This window comes from Populus nigra, chromosome 15 (genome assembly GCF_951802175.1).
Source record: "Populus nigra chromosome 15, ddPopNigr1.1, whole genome shotgun sequence".
Taxonomy (NCBI): Eukaryota; Viridiplantae; Streptophyta; class Magnoliopsida; order Malpighiales; family Salicaceae; genus Populus; species Populus nigra.
The window spans coordinates 1,689,794-1,704,694 of NC_084866.1; the positions used below are offsets into that span (position 1 = coordinate 1,689,794).

General features: G+C 34.8%; 3 protein-coding genes across 6 annotated transcripts; 2 read left to right on the top strand and 1 right to left on the bottom strand.

Annotated features, from left to right (window-relative positions):
• Positions 1 to 310: 310 nt before the first annotated feature.
• Positions 311 to 2,250, top strand: LOC133673847 (uncharacterized). Its single transcript, XM_062094754.1, has 3 exons — positions 311 to 710; positions 1,573 to 1,631; positions 1,714 to 2,250. The coding sequence occupies exons 1-3, from the start codon at positions 588 to 590 to the stop codon at positions 2,051 to 2,053; spliced, it is 522 nt and encodes a 173-aa protein (XP_061950738.1). The 5' UTR covers positions 311 to 587; the 3' UTR covers positions 2,054 to 2,250.
• Positions 2,251 to 5,433: 3,183 nt separating this feature from the next.
• LOC133674701 (heparanase-like protein 3) lies at positions 5,434 to 9,244 on the top strand. Of its 2 annotated transcripts, XM_062095912.1 has the most exons (10): positions 5,434 to 5,702; positions 5,867 to 6,228; positions 7,039 to 7,075; positions 7,147 to 7,321; positions 7,450 to 7,598; positions 7,756 to 7,986; positions 8,132 to 8,321; positions 8,420 to 8,545; positions 8,625 to 8,724; positions 8,806 to 9,244. In XM_062095912.1, the coding sequence occupies exons 2-10, from the start codon at positions 5,926 to 5,928 to the stop codon at positions 9,181 to 9,183; spliced, it is 1,689 nt and encodes a 562-aa protein (XP_061951896.1). In that variant the 5' UTR covers positions 5,434 to 5,702; positions 5,867 to 5,925; the 3' UTR covers positions 9,184 to 9,244. The 2 variants fall into 2 exon arrangements, with proteins under 2 accessions (XP_061951896.1, XP_061951895.1); XM_062095911.1 differs by having other exon boundaries at positions 5,434 to 6,228.
• Positions 9,245 to 9,283: 39 nt separating this feature from the next.
• Positions 9,284 to 13,552, bottom strand: LOC133674700 (cysteine--tRNA ligase, chloroplastic/mitochondrial). Of its 3 annotated transcripts, none has more exons than XM_062095908.1 (9): positions 13,145 to 13,552; positions 12,984 to 13,047; positions 12,426 to 12,587; positions 12,071 to 12,241; positions 11,313 to 11,594; positions 11,062 to 11,187; positions 10,513 to 10,716; positions 10,237 to 10,338; positions 9,284 to 9,872 (listed from the first exon to the last, which is right to left on the bottom strand). In XM_062095908.1, exons 1-9 carry the CDS (start codon positions 13,513 to 13,515, stop codon positions 9,636 to 9,638), a joined length of 1,719 nt encoding a protein of 572 aa, XP_061951892.1. In that variant the 5' UTR covers positions 13,516 to 13,552; the 3' UTR covers positions 9,284 to 9,635. The 3 variants fall into 3 exon arrangements, with proteins under 3 accessions (XP_061951892.1, XP_061951893.1, XP_061951894.1); XM_062095909.1 differs by having other exon boundaries at positions 12,984 to 13,051; positions 13,145 to 13,283; XM_062095910.1 differs by having other exon boundaries at positions 12,426 to 12,620; positions 12,984 to 13,051; positions 13,145 to 13,283.
• Positions 13,553 to 14,901: the final 1,349 nt, after the last annotated feature.

The following is a 14,901-nucleotide window of genomic DNA, read 5'->3' on the forward strand; positions in this document are numbered from 1 at the left end:
ATATATTTTTTATTTGAATTAATTTGAAGTTTAACAATTTAAAAGTAATTTTTCAATAGATTTTCATCATGTCAGGATAATGTATTTCATAATTATATTAAAAATAAAGAATTTGTACAAAAATATGTAATAAAATTAATAATTCATAGAGTAACCCTATCCAAAAATTAGTGTAAGACGACGACGACGACAAACAAAAAAAATTCCTCTATAGTAAAAAAAAAAAAAAACTAATATTTTTCTTTGGGGCCTTTAGGCGTTTACTCAACTTCAAATTAATCCTGACCATGAAAAAAATTAGAAATTAAAACAGTCTAGATTGTCAACTGACACACGCCCTAGATCCAGCAGGGTCAACGGTTCTGTTTTTCTTTCATTTTTACTACATCACCAAAAAGTCAAACAATCCTTATCCAACACACTCCAGAAAATCTCCACGGCTGTAGTAAATCCATCCTTCAAAACCCTGACTTAAACCCCATTTCAAAACCCTAATTCTCTCTCCTTTTTTTTAATCTCTCAAAAAAACACAAATTCTCTCAATTGGGTTTCTTTTACTCTATATTTTTGTGTTTTTTTTGCAGAAAATGGAGGGTCTTGTTTGCTCAAACGCTGTCGTTTTGGAGGGCTTCCTCTCTTCTCTCATTGAAGCCGTGGTACTTGAAACAGCCATTGCTGCTTGGAAGGCACTTGCTTTGTCACTTTTCATGGTACAATGTCTCTGTTTCTTTGCATAATTTAATCATTACAGCTTAAGCTTTTCAAAAGCATGAAGCTTTCTTTGGTTTTGTACATTTTTATGATGTTAATTATGAGCAAGGACAATACTTTGAATTTGTGGATCTGTTTTGTACAGTATTTATTTTTTTTATGAGAAAGTTAGGGTTTTACTATTTTTGTTCTTTGTTTGTGTGTGTGTGTATTCTTGTTTGTTTTTTTATAGTAAAATTGGGGTAATTATGATGTGGGTTTTGTTTTTTGTGTCTAAAGGAGTTTATTTTATTTTATTTTTTGGCTGTGGGTTTTGTGTTCTATTACTTTAGAGGTGCTATTTTTGCTAGGGTTTGGAGTGAGTTTTTGTTCTTTGTTTATTTTGCTTTCATGGTATTTGTCTGATTGGTGCCTCTTTTGCTCTTCCTCTGTGCATGTCTTGCTTGCTGTTTTTCCATGTAGGGCGTTGGTTTAATAAATTTTGACATGGATTTTTCTTTTTCCCCTTACAGATAAGTAAACCACAACTTTGTTAAACTGGCAAGCATGATATATATAGGAATAGAATTAGAGCAGAAGCCCCTTGAAAGTAAATGATCTAACTTAAGGAGATTGATGGCTAGAGTGATTCACATACACATTTTGAGAATGCTACTCTCTTTTGTGCATAACAGCTATCATTGAAATGAATTCAACCTTCCTCATTCATGGCTTGGCAGATTTGTTTGTTTAAAAAAGTATGTGCTGCATGAGAAATGCTTCGGTTCCATTGATTTTTTCTCACGGTGCTTGTGGGAGACAATTTGTTTCTTCCAACTGGTCTCTTAATTGAGCAGAAATTTGGTTCTCTTTTGTTACCAGATAGGTTCTTTGCCTAACAGATCCAGTGACATCCCAGAAGAGTCGGGCACAAGTCAAGGGTTTGTGATCTGATCTATTTGTCCCGGTTGTTGTTTATGTACTGTAGTATTGGATAAGTTAATAACTTTCTTTGAGCTGCAGGTTTCCATTTACTGGGCTTCACGTAAGGAAGAAACCTGATCCTGATAATCAAGATGCCAGTGATACTGAGGATGATGAAGACGATGAGGATGGCCAAGATGATCAGGACGATGATGATGAAGGCGATGATGAGGATGTGCCTGACAAAGGAGAGGATGGTGAGGATCCGGAGGATCCGGAGGATGAGCCTGAAGCCAATGGTGATGGTGGTAGTGATGATGATGATGAGGACGACGATGATGACGAGGAAGATGACGATGATGACGAGGAGGATGAAGACGAGGATGAAGAGGAGGATGAGGAAGACATTCCCCAGCCACCATCTAAGAAGAGGAAATGAGGCCAAAATCATTTTCCTCTTGTTTTTCTTATTTTGTTTTATTTTCTCTTGTTAGATTAGGAGTTTGGGTTAACAGGGAGCGTAAGCTGGGAGGATTGAGTGTCTTATCTGCATCCTGGTCGAAAAGATTGTGGCAAGTGTGCGGGCACATATTGGTATTTCTAATGTTTAAGAATTCTGTTGTTTTTACTGTTGCATATTTCCCTGTTATACTGTGATTCACCCACGTTCAAGAGTAGAATCTTGGGATCCTGCAGGCTGCTAGTGCTTCAGAATCGCCCTCAGCTACAATTGTAGCCGGATTCACTGTGCACTGTTCAATTAATCTTCATTGCGATGCCTTTATCATCAACTTATTAGAAGTTTAGAACATTTTAATCAATAAATGCCCATTCAAGCATACCAGATCAAGAAGCTAAAATAATTGATGATTAGATCTATCAAAATATAAGAATGTAATGGCGCCAATAGTATGGTTCAAGAATTGAAGACATGTGATTGCATTGACAGCAAACACAAATCGTTGAAATAGCATTCCTTGAGCTAGAACTAAATACATAGTATGCCTCACTACACAGCCACAGGCCTCCAAGCTCTGAAACCCAGTCCTCACCAACATGCGATTTCAGAGTAAATTGGCATGAAAAAGGATATTCTGTACAGTGGCTGCTCATGGTTAATGTGACATCCATCATCCCCTACTGACAAGAAGGAAGAGGCAATATCTTCAACAGCTTGGAATCCATCACAGGCCAGTTTGATCTGGAATCGAGTGCATATACAATCATTTAAGATCGTTACTTTCCAATGCGGCTTGTTTTGCACTAGAACTTCTGTTTTAGACTGGAAAATTCCGTGGTCGATTATAGGACTTGGATTTGAGCCTTCTCATCTTAACAAAAGTCAAAAAGAGAGAATATACGAGGCTAAGATTATCATCACATGATTCTTGGAAGAAATTTTTATGCTCTTAAAACCTCGATGAATTTAGGATCAAGGTTAAGGTTCAAACCCCTGCAACAACTAGACGAATCACTGTCAACGTAATTTAACAAAATACACACCCAAATTGCTTCCATGATCCCTGGTTAATTAGCCTTCTACGAAGAAAATTAAGCAAGCATTGCAAGTTTATAGTGTATTTCTAAATATAATATATTTTAAAAGCAATATTTATCACACTCAAAAAAAAAAGTTAAGATTGCATAGTAAGTTATAAGAGTGAAAAGATTATAGTGCAATCTCAAAATAAAACGATTACTTAATATTTCTTGCTAGAATTTAATTATTATTTTGGGATTGGAAAGATGAAGATAGTAAGGAATTTTATTTTAAAAATATAAAGATTTACTTTTAAATTATTCCAAATATATATTTATTTTTGTTTTTTTTAACTAAACATGTTTTTATCTTTTCCGTATTTTTTTTCCTTCTAATTTTATGTAATTCATATGAATTTTCTCACCGAAATTAAGTTTATGATCCAATTTTATATAAATCATCCATGCCTTGTTTAATATATTCATAAAGGAATTCTTTTTCGCAACCTCTATATAGATTTAAAGTTACTAAACGAGCCAAGCTTTCAAGAGTCAAGACTCCAATATTCTCATCGTGGATTAGTCAAAAGGAGTACAAGTAGTCGAGAGAATATGACGAACGGTGAGAGGTCGGATGAGATATGCTCTTACCCTCCTCCATCTTCGAGTGGAGAACCTGTCCACTCGAGTGGTATTTAATTATTTATTGAGCACTCAACCTGATTTATTTTAAAAAAAATAAAAATGATCAGCAGAAACATAAGATTACATGCTAAATAAATTTTTTTTAAAAAAATTGACAAGTATTCATCCATAAATTACAAAAACTACAAAACAAAATCCTTAAATAAAACTATAAAAACACAAAATTACAAGAGAAAAAAAGATTATATATTTTTATTGCAATATAATAAAATATTGAGTCAAGTCAACCATTGTCTAATCTCGTATCCAATCTCGATATAGCTTTATATACCACCTTGATAAAAAAATATTTGACTCAGTCATGCTCCATAGAATAATTTTGGTTGAAATTCAACGTTACTATTATTATAAATGTAGGTAGCATTTATTATTGGTTGTTGTTGGGTTATTTATTGTTTTTTAAAATGTTTTTTATTTAAAAATATCTTAAAAATTACTTTTTAAAAAAATTATTTTTAACATTAACATATTAAAACGATGAAAATACATAAAAAAATATTAATTTTAAATAAAAAATAAATTTAATTTTTTATCAAATAGTGTTTAGAGTATAAAAAAAACATTAAATTAATCCTTCACTTTTAAAAAGAGTAGAAGCAATCAAGAGAAAAAATATTGCCACCATCTTCACTCTAAAAAGAAGTGATTAATAATAAGTAAAAACATCAAATAAGATTGTGAGTAACTGAGTTTTAGATTTAACTTGGGAGTGAATGATGTTTCCTTCTAATCTACTAGTTATGAGTAATTTTGAAGTTTTTTCTTCATATTTTCCAATAGCTTCTAAAGAAATATTTAGCATAAGATGTTTGTTAAATGCCAAAATTAAAATTAGGGATATTAATTTAATTTGAAATTAATAGATAATCATCTGAATAGATTAAGAAAATATAAAGTTTTTTTAATAATTATTATTTTGGATTAAACATTGATGACTTATATTACAATCTAAATAATAGATTATGTATGAATATTGTCAAACTCGTCTCAAGATTCAAAATATAAATATCAGTATTATATATATAAATGTGTGTGTATATTACATTAAAATAAAATAAATGAATTATATATATATATAGTAATGTATACATATAACATATGTATTATATTTTATTTTATATTAAATGATAAATAGTGTCATATGATCTAAATGGATATTCGAAAAGGTTATATATCTAAATTTATTATTTGATGATAATGAATAAAATAGAAATATTTATTTTTAATATAAACATAAGAGCTTAAAGATATTCCACAAGTTAGATGGGTAGCTATTGTCTAGAGAATGAAAGACTTTTAGAGATAAGGCAAAACGTAATCCACACTTCTTCATTATATGCTCCACATCCACCCTTCCCTGTGCGTTCCTAAATATCCCCACCTGTCTTCTAATTTGCTTATTGAGTATTCTTTTTGTCTTTTTTTTTTTTTTTTTTTTTGGCTTGGAGTCAATATCACGCTCATGGTGAGGTCTCATGAGCTCCGAGTCAACTACGTCATGTGTTTGGATGATGAGAAATGAGAGGGCATGTTTTGATATTCTTTTTGGCATGCCAGCATCTGTAACCAAACATGGGATAAAGAAAAAAAAGAAGCCTTTTGACAAGTATGCCATTCCCAGTACCCACCTAGGCAGGTTCGCAGGAAAATCCCATGAACTGAAAGTGCAGTGCAATTGCGTTAGCCAAATATTTTATCATTTTTTGTCCCAGTGGAAAATGATAATATATATTATCACAAACAATATTGGTTAAAGAGGACACCTTATATAAATTTCTAGTGGATGCACTAGTCTAATTGTTGATGCATCCTCCTTGTATATTCAGAAACCATATATAGTATATATGTCCATGGTTGACCTTGGTGGGGAAGGCAGCCAGTGTCTGATCTCTATAAAAACAAAGGTGAAGGTTTTGTTGGGACCTTACCTTTTCTCGTTATAATGAAATGGCTTGGTGGAGGTTTATTCCTGCTCTAGTTTCCAAGCCAAAACTTGCAAACATTTTATCTGGTTTGATAGTTTCATTTGGCCTAACCTGATCTGTTTCTGGCGACTCTTTTTTATCAGATACTCTTCTGTCAAACCAGCGATAGTTTCCTTTTATATTGCATAATTCTGACACTTGCATGGCGACCTTAAATGCTGATAAAGAGACAAACAAAAGGCATTGTTTTTATCAGATGAGCAGTTTGTTCACTGTTTGCGTTTTCTGTGCTTGTTTGTACTGGCTGAGTGCAAGCTCAAAATCTGCGGCTTCACAGAGAATAGGAGGGCCTAGAAATATTGTTGAAGGCACTGTTTTTATCAATGGAACAGCTCCAATTGGGACAACAGACCATGATTTTATTTGTGCTACTTTGGACTGGTGGCCTCCCGATAAATGTGACTATGGAACTTGTAGCTGGGGCAAAGCTTCTTTTCTTAATCTGGTAAGCTTGTCAAGTAGTTTGTGAGAATTGCACCATAGCTTGAGTTTTTACTATTCCTTTCTTTCTTTTTTTTTCAAATATTCTCTTTGTTCTCTGTTCCATGTCAACTTGTCTGCTTTCTAGATATCCTTCAGACAATTATAACTAAGAATCCAACTAGCAGATAAACTGTGGTCCATCAATTAATTCTTTCCTAAATCCATTTCTAAGTTCATAATCCATCACAGTAATCAAGTTTAACGCCCACATAGATGTGCTAGCTGTGCTTTACTTGTAGCTTGCATGAGAGGTTCGTGGTTGCAGCTATGCAACCACAACATCATTGAAAAGCGAATGCTTGTGTGAAACTGTGTTTATATATTTATCATTAATATATGGTTCTTCTCAGTTTTTTTTTTGGCAATTACTGTCCTATAAATCCTTCACACATACAATCACCTTTCGGGAAGCTGCATATTCTCAAATCTGCCATGGCAAGCTGAAAGTAAAGCGCAATAGCACCATTATTTTACATAAAAATTTGACTCTCTAAGCCTTCCAAAGAGAACCAGACAAATAGAAGTTGACATTTATTAGAAGAGGCTAAATATTAATAGTGACAGTAAAATATGAAAGAATGTGATAAAGAAAGCAATTGTTAATATAGAGTAAGGTAGGCTATGGACTTTCTCTCTGTCTGTGTGTGTGTGTTATTTTCCTTGTCTCTTTTACTTTTCTTTTTGTTTTTTTTTTTTTCAAGTAAGATCATCAGATATGGACTTAATATATTTCTTTTTGCTTCTCTTTCTTTCTTTTTCCAATTTTTTTCAGGATCTTACCAACCCAATATTGTTGAATGCAATCAAAGGTGAGACTCGTTTACCAAGTTTTACTCATAATTCATGGATAAGTGATAACATAGTCTTGATTGAGTTGCAGCCTTTTCTCCTCTGAAAATCAGAATGGGGGGCACTTTACAAGATAAAGTCAGATATGAAAGACTAGGTGAACCTTGTCCAACATTTGTCAAAAGTACAGAAATTTTCGGCTTTTCCCAAGGTTGCTTGCCAATGTCTCGGTGGGATGAATTGAACAACTTCTTCAAACAAGCCGGGTAACTAGCTGTAGTGTTCTCATGAAATTAGTTAAAAATGGGTTTAGTTTTTGTTCTTGGTTTCCACAATAGTTGGATTAATACGATGAATCAATATTGAAGTGTTATATTTTGATTTTGAAATACAGGGCTGTTGTTCTTTTCGGGTTAAATGCGTTGAGTGGCAGGACAACAGCGGCAGATGGTTCTGCTGTAGGTGCTTGGAATTCAAGTGATGCTGAATTTCTCATGCGATATTCTGTTAACAAGGGGTACACCATTCACGGTTGGGAGCTTGGTAAGAACTATATGTTTCCTTTTAGCAACTTGAAATATCCTAAATTTAACTCTTAACAGTAGTTCTTAACTTCTTGTAAATGTCTGCTGTAGCTGCCGGTGGCATTAGTAATGGAAGAAACTTTTTTTTCTTACATGAAACTCTTCGTAATTTTCAGGAAATGAAGTAAGTGGGAGTGGAGTTGGAACAAAAGTCGCAGCAGATCAATATGCATCTGACATAAACAATCTGCAGATGATAGTGCAAACTATTTATGCAGGTTTTGAAGTTAAGCCACTAGTCCTAGCACCAGGAGGGTTCTTTGATGCAAACTGGTTCACACAATTTATAAACAAAACACCTAGATCTCTTCAAGTAGTCACCCACCACATTTATAACCTTGGTCCAGGTAAATAAACCAGCAATCTAGAGAAATATTCTGGTGTTGCAGCAATCTAGTTCAAATATTTTTCGGCTTCAGAACTGTTCTGCTCCTTGCAGCCCCCATACTGCTTACTGGAGAAGCATGTTTTTTACTTGTTTCTTGCGTGTAGGTGATGATGATCACCTAATTGATAAGATATTGAATCCATCATACCTCGATGGAGGTTCCCGACCATTCAGAAGTCTTCAGGGGATTTTGAAGACTTCAGGGACTCCAGCTGTTGCTTGGGTTGGTGAGGCAGGAGGTGCTTACAACAGTGGCCATAATCTTGTCACAAATGCATTTGTGTTTAGTTTCTGGTAAGCTAGTTCACACATTTGCTGTATTTTATATGGTTTTCTTTGTTTGGACTTGAAAGCGTGGACATTGATTGAACTGGTTTTCCATTTACCAACAGGTACTTGGACCAGCTAGGCATGGCATCGTCATATGACACAAAAACATATTGTAGACAGACATTGATTGGTGGAAATTATGGCCTTCTTAACACTGGCACCTTTGTCCCTAATCCTGATTATTACAGGTAAATCCTGAACCCAAGAAGTAAACTAAATGATTTTGCTGTTAATATTATTGTTAATATTGTTACTTTAATCCATCAGTGCTCTTCTGTGGCACCGTTTGATGGGAAGAAATGTTCTGTCAACAACTTTCTCTGGGACTAACAACATACGCGCTTATGCTCACTGTGCAAAAGCATCGGTAAGAAGATTCGTAGAACTTGATTAGTAACAAAATTTCATATATCTGCTTGGCTAACGCAATCTGTTCTTGCCATTACAGAAAGGAATTACATTGCTGTTGATCAACCTCGACGGAAACACTACTGTTAAAGTCCATGTTTCAACTGAAAATGTTACCAGCAATGGAACTTTGGTAACGCAACAACAAAATCAAACAAAGTTTTCCGGGATGTCTAGGGGTTCAATTATCGATGTCAGTACAAGAGAGGAATATCATTTAACGGCCCTGAATGGTGATTTACACAGTCAAACAGTGCTCCTAAATGGGAACTTACTTTCTGTAAATTCATCTGGGAGGATCCCTCCTTTGGAACCAATTGAAACCAGCCAGTCCGATCCAATAACTGTTGCCCCTTTCTCTATTGTATTTGCTCACATTGCTAATTCCACTGTTCCTGCTTGTGAGTATGTAGAATGAAAATTGATCACTTGTTCATTTTTCATGTATGGTAATAAGATTCAACATATTGGAGCAAAAAGTTTGAGCTCTATGATGTGGAAATGCAACTAACATGGAATTTGAAAAAATAAAATACGCATATTCTTGTTAATACATGAGCAAGCAAATGTACCAGGGCCATTATTGACAGATACAGACTTCAACGATTCTACAAGACTATAACTGTTTTAAAGAATGTATATTACACGTATGGTTGCCAAAATTTTTGCTTCATGGACTGAAATTTCTAGGCAATCTTTTGTCCATGCCCACATTATAGCATAGAATAGCCATGTCATAAGGCTTTATCCCTCCTTCCAATATCCCAAAACAAATTTCCTGATGTTGGTAGACAGGGAAAACAAGAAAAAAACTAATTCTTGGAAACTATCACGGCAGAAAAGACAAGAGGGTGAAATTCCACGAGCCATTCAAGTTGAAGCAACTTGCTGCTCTTGCAAAGCAAGCGGAATGGCTGGTCTCCAACTTGTGCCATCTGGACTATCCATAAGAGCAATGCCCAAAGCAGCTAAATCCTTCCTAATAGCATCTGATTTTTCATAGTCTTTGTCCTTTCTTGCTACAGTCCTTTCCTCGATTTTTTGCAATATTTGATCTTCTGTCAGCTTTGCACGCCTCAGTGCCTTCTCCCTCAATTGCTGGAGAGCCTGCAGCAGGAAACGGTTTTAGTAAATCATAGCTAGAAGGGGAAAGATAAAAAAAAAAAACAACCACCAAAGAGCTTTTATCGGCACGCACAAAACTAAGATTCAATCTGAGAGACACTAAACAGCTAAAAGAAAAACTGATGGGGATAATTGCATAAATGGGCAGGCCAGCATTCAAAAAGCTTTCTGGGAGTAACAGGAGTACAGATGAAAAACAATATTGGAGGAAAATAAATGCATGTTGGTGCAGCAATTTGAGAGTGACATGGATCTTATCTGTGTTATAATTGGGAGAGGGGAAGGGGTATTGTAGTCTGCATATCTAAATCGGCAATGCATTAGTGATATTCTAACAGTAAGCTACCTCATTGTAAGTTGGGGGCATCAACCCTAAGACCATAAGAGCATTTCTGACCATCTTTTCCAGAGCAGCAATTGACTCTATTCGCTTTGTTTGTTTCTTTCCCTGAATGGATCATTTATTCAATAATAAACAACAAAGAGGTTAGAGGGAGAGAGATAACCAAATTTAAACCCCAAAAAACTTATAACAGCTACTAAGCTATCTACAGCTGACACACCTATGTACAATCAAAGTAACTAATATCCAAAAAATAAACATTTGTCTGAATCTCATTACCTTTCGAGTGTGTAGCATATCATTAATGATTTTTAATGGATCAGACAGTGCAGACAAAAGAACAGGAGTGTGAAGATCATCTGACATCGAGGTGACAAATGTATCATGAAACTTATTGATGTCATTTATAGTGTCAGGCGGGATAGCATCCGTATCAAATGCCACACGATGCTGGCTGAGAATATTTTCACAATCATGTAGCGTCTGCAACCAAATAATCACATGAAATAAAAAAACTGAAAATATTTCTTCAATGAAATAAAATACAATGACTTCTAGGTTAAAAACTTCTCCTTTTTTGTCTAGGATGTAAAACCATGAGCAAATATATTAAGCAGTAGAAACCAAAAGTTGATGGAAAAATTTATATGCTTGCCATTTATTAAAGAACTGAAAGTATTCTGTCTCCAGATTGTAGCATCTTTCTATCATAGAAGCAAAGATAAAAAAAAAATAAAAAAATAACAAGATTGCACATGAAACCAGAGCAAACAAATGCCACCACAAGGTCTGACTGGTTGTGGGGGCGGTGTTTGCTTATTGTGGTACCTGATAGATGTAAAATATACGTTCTGAAGCGCTTTCAAGCTGCACATCAGAGTAGTTGACTGGGGATCTATAGTGGGTCCCCAACAGGAAAAGTCTCAAAGCTAATGGATGGTAAAGATCTATAACCTGGATAAAGATAAAATGCTAGTAAGAATCATGTAAACTTGGATGATAGTTCCAGTACTAGAGTACAGGCAGTAGAATCATAAAGTACAATAACACAAAATATCATCCAATATGGAATCCTTTACCTGCCTAATTGTGAAGAAGTTTCCTAAGGATTTGGACATTTTCTCTGAGTCAATAGTGACAAAACCATTGTGTACCCAGTAGCTTATATTGCTATCTCTGCATGCAGCACAGCTCTGAGCAATTTCGTTTTCATGATGGGGAAACACAAGGTCCATTCCACCACCATGTATGTCAAAAGTGTGACCAAGATAAGCAGCACTCATGGCACTGCACTCGATATGCCACCCAGGTCTTCCAGGACCCCATGGACTGTCCCAAAAGGGCTCGCCCTCCTTCGCAGACTGCCAAAAAAAAGTGTAACAACACAATCAATTAGTCAATATGAATGGACAGGTTGAGTTTCAAGACGTGCCACATACAGAGTTGAACTTTTGCAGGAAATTAGATATACAATGATACAGGTCCAGTATCTAGATGTGTGCTCTTACATCAAGATGCTAACCACCTTTGATTTACACAGCTATGTCTACTAGATTTTACCATGGTTTTTTTTTGTTGCGCGGGATTTGGAAACCCAGCCCAGCACTTTAACACCAGAAACAAGCATTCTACTCTGTGTTTCCATGCACATGGCTTGAATCAAGAACAACACAGTAATACAATTAGACAGTACCGCAGCGGGGCCCAGAAGAAAAAAACATATGCTAAGAGGTGAGGGGATTCAATAGCACAGCAGCATCAGCAAAGATAACCATCTTAGATAATTTCATGTCTCACATCAAGTACTCATCATTATCAGTGTCTTGCAGACACTTACCTTCCACAATGCAAAATCAGCAGGGTTTTTCTTTCTCGAGTCCACAGCAACTCGTTCACCAGCTCGGTTATCTTCTAATTTTCGTCCAGACAATCGCCCGTATTCAGGTAATTTGTCGACGGAAAAGTAGACATCCCCATCAATTCTGTAGGCATATCCATTCTCAAGAATCTGCTAAGATGACATGTCAAGAAATCACTATTCAGAGTATCAAAGAAATGCATATGAACGAGAGAGAATAAATACTGAGTGGATCATTTCACCTCATAAAGACCATGCTCAGAGCAATGCACTGTATTTAATAATCATATAGAAAGACATAGAGATTCAAATTCAAGCAGGATCAACAAATTACCCGCTCAATCATATCAATTATTTGGGGCATGTGATCTGACACACGTGGCTCGACAGAAGGCGGAAGGCAATGAAGATACACCATATCATGAAGGAATTCTTCACAGTACCGTTTACTCAAACTGATCGGATCCTCTCCTAATTCATTCGCTCGAGCAATTATCTACAGAATTTGAAAATTGCAACTCAGCTTATCCTGTCATACCAATATCGAAAAGCAGTTGGCAACCAAACTCTTGCGCCAAAATAACATCAGATCCCCCATCCACCAAACCACATTATAAACAAAAAGAATCCTCAAAACAACATTTGCAATAGAGAAACACTACAAACTGCCATATTAGTCATCATTGCGCATTCAAATGTAGGGCAGTTTATCTCCGCTGCATCAAAATTGTGTAATTTACTTATGGAACTACTATTCATGCCCCTCAAGCGCAATCCAGATTGCCCCGTCATGCAATCATTTTAATGTAGTTGAAATAAACCAAATTTAATTACAACCTTAACAAGACAAAAAACGAAAAACAAAAAAAAAAGAGTAAAGAGACCAACTAACCTTATCATCAACATCGGTGAAATTCCGAACATAATGAACATCATACCCCAAATGTTTTAGATACCTGCCTAATTACCAGCCACCAGAAAAAAACCCTTGTCGGTAACCATCTAAACATGGATTCTTACAGCTTAAAAAGAGAAAAAAGAAACTGAACAAACCTTAATAAAACATCAAAGGTAACATATACACGAGCATGACCAATATGGCTTAAATCATAAGCAGTGACACCACAAACATACATTCCAACTTTACCCTCGACTTTTGGCTTAAATAGCTCTTTTTTTCTACTCATTGTGTTGTATAGCCACAATTCTGATGATTGACTTGCAGCAGAGGCATCTCCACCGTTGGTTTTGATTGAGGGCTGTGACGATGATGTTAGAGAGGTGAAGAAACGGTGTAGTCTTGTCTTCTTGGTGGGAGAAAAATGGGTTTTGATTTTGATTGAATGGAGGAGGTAAGATTTTGTAGGCGGTGGAGAGGAGCAGATTGAGGTCAGGGGTTTGTAGTATCTGTAAAGACTGCCCATGTGCTTCTCTCTCTGTTGCTCTGTTTCAATGGGTCTTCTCTTTCAGCTTCTGTCTTAAATCGTAAAGGCAAACCTCAACAATATCCCCAATCTATATGGATAAGTTTGATTTGGTCCCCATTCTATTTTTCATCTTAATTAGATCATCTCCGTTCCAGTGGATTCTCATGGCTTCCTTAACTTTGTTTTAAACTTTTAATTATTAATTAAGTCATTTATGATATTAATTTATTACAATGTTTCTCGTCAGGTAATTGAATATTGAATATTATATAAAAAAATGAAAAATCTGTAAAAGTTTTTATATAGTTTTGATCTGACAAATAACAGTATTGAACTCTTGTTTTGGAGTGCAGCATAAACATATTGGTTTGCTGGAATTCAATTTTTTTTATTTAAAATGATTTTTTATATATTTTTAGATTATTTTGATGTAATGATTTTAAAATGATTTTAAAATAATAAAAAAATTTATTTATTTATGAATAAAAAATATTTTAAAAAATAATTGTATTTACATTTTCAAACACTATAAGTGCAAAGAGAGATAAAAAAAGACTTTTAGTTGGGGTTAGTTTGCTAAATCTGTGAGATATGAATAATCTTATTAGAAATAAAACAAAGAAAATGTCAAAGCCCATTTAAAAGAAAACATTGCCAAACAATGAAAGTTAAAAAGCAAATACATAAAAAATTGTTAACTCAAGTTATTAGATTGGAAGCACCCTGTATGAAAATACCAAAAAGCCAAATTCCAAGACAAATAAATGTTGAACTATGAAATTGAAAAGGTAATTTCAATTATAAAAATAGGATTCAAGATTAAAAAAAATTAAATAAATGAGGATCAAAATAAAAATAAAAAATCAAATAAGGATTAAAATTTTAAAAAAAATTAATTGATCGGTGAAATTGAAAAGAAAAACTAGTTTAACAAAAAAACTAAAAAAGAAAAAATCAATCAAGAGAATGAGAACCATGTTGTTGATGTAGTTGAAAACATATAAAAAAATAGAAATCAAGATATTAGGAGCTGAAATCAAGATCTCAAAACCGCGGACAACTCTAAAATTCTGCATGGAGAGTGAGATTTTCAAGGGGAAAATGGAGAAAATTAAGGGGGGGGAGAAAAAAAAATTGTCGGCCATGAACGCACCGACCCCGACCACACACACTGTCTCACAAGGAAGTGGTCATGACGATGCATCTAATGACATGATGGGAAATAGTTTTTGGTTAGCAAGAGACATTGCATGCGCCGCTCGAATGACTTTGATGTCTCTCACCTGTCGGCGTGTCTCACACACACCGACCATCTTTTATTTTTTAATTATTTTTTATATTTATTAAAATACTAAATTGTTTCTTTTCCCGAGTGTGTTTGAT

Excerpts from the sequence above, each read along its gene's own strand:
- LOC133673847 (XM_062094754.1), top strand. The coding sequence starts at position 588 with ATGGAGGGTCTTGTTTGCTCAAACGCTGTCGTTTTGGAGGGCTTCCTC. Across the intron at positions 711-1,572 it reads TTGCTTTGTCACTTTTCATG|ATAGGTTCTTTGCCTAACAG; the intron begins GTACAATGTCTC and ends TTTTGTTACCAG. Across the intron at positions 1,632-1,713 it reads GAGTCGGGCACAAGTCAAGG|GTTTCCATTTACTGGGCTTC; the intron begins GTTTGTGATCTG and ends TTTGAGCTGCAG.
- LOC133674701 (XM_062095911.1), top strand. The coding sequence starts at position 5,926 with ATGGCGACCTTAAATGCTGATAAAGAGACAAACAAAAGGCATTGTTTT. Across the intron at positions 6,229-7,038 it reads AAGCTTCTTTTCTTAATCTG|GATCTTACCAACCCAATATT; the intron begins GTAAGCTTGTCA and ends AATTTTTTTCAG. Across the intron at positions 7,987-8,131 it reads CATTTATAACCTTGGTCCAG|GTGATGATGATCACCTAATT; the intron begins GTAAATAAACCA and ends TCTTGCGTGTAG.
- LOC133674700 (XM_062095908.1), bottom strand. The coding sequence starts at position 13,515 with ATGGGCAGTCTTTACAGATACTACAAACCCCTGACCTCAATCTGCTCC. Across the intron at positions 12,242-12,425 it reads TAATTGATATGATTGAGCGG|ATTCTTGAGAATGGATATGC; the intron begins GTAATTTGTTGA and ends TCATCTTAGCAG. Across the intron at positions 9,873-10,236 it reads TGCCCCCAACTTACAATGAG|GCTCTCCAGCAATTGAGGGA; the intron begins GTAGCTTACTGT and ends TTCCTGCTGCAG.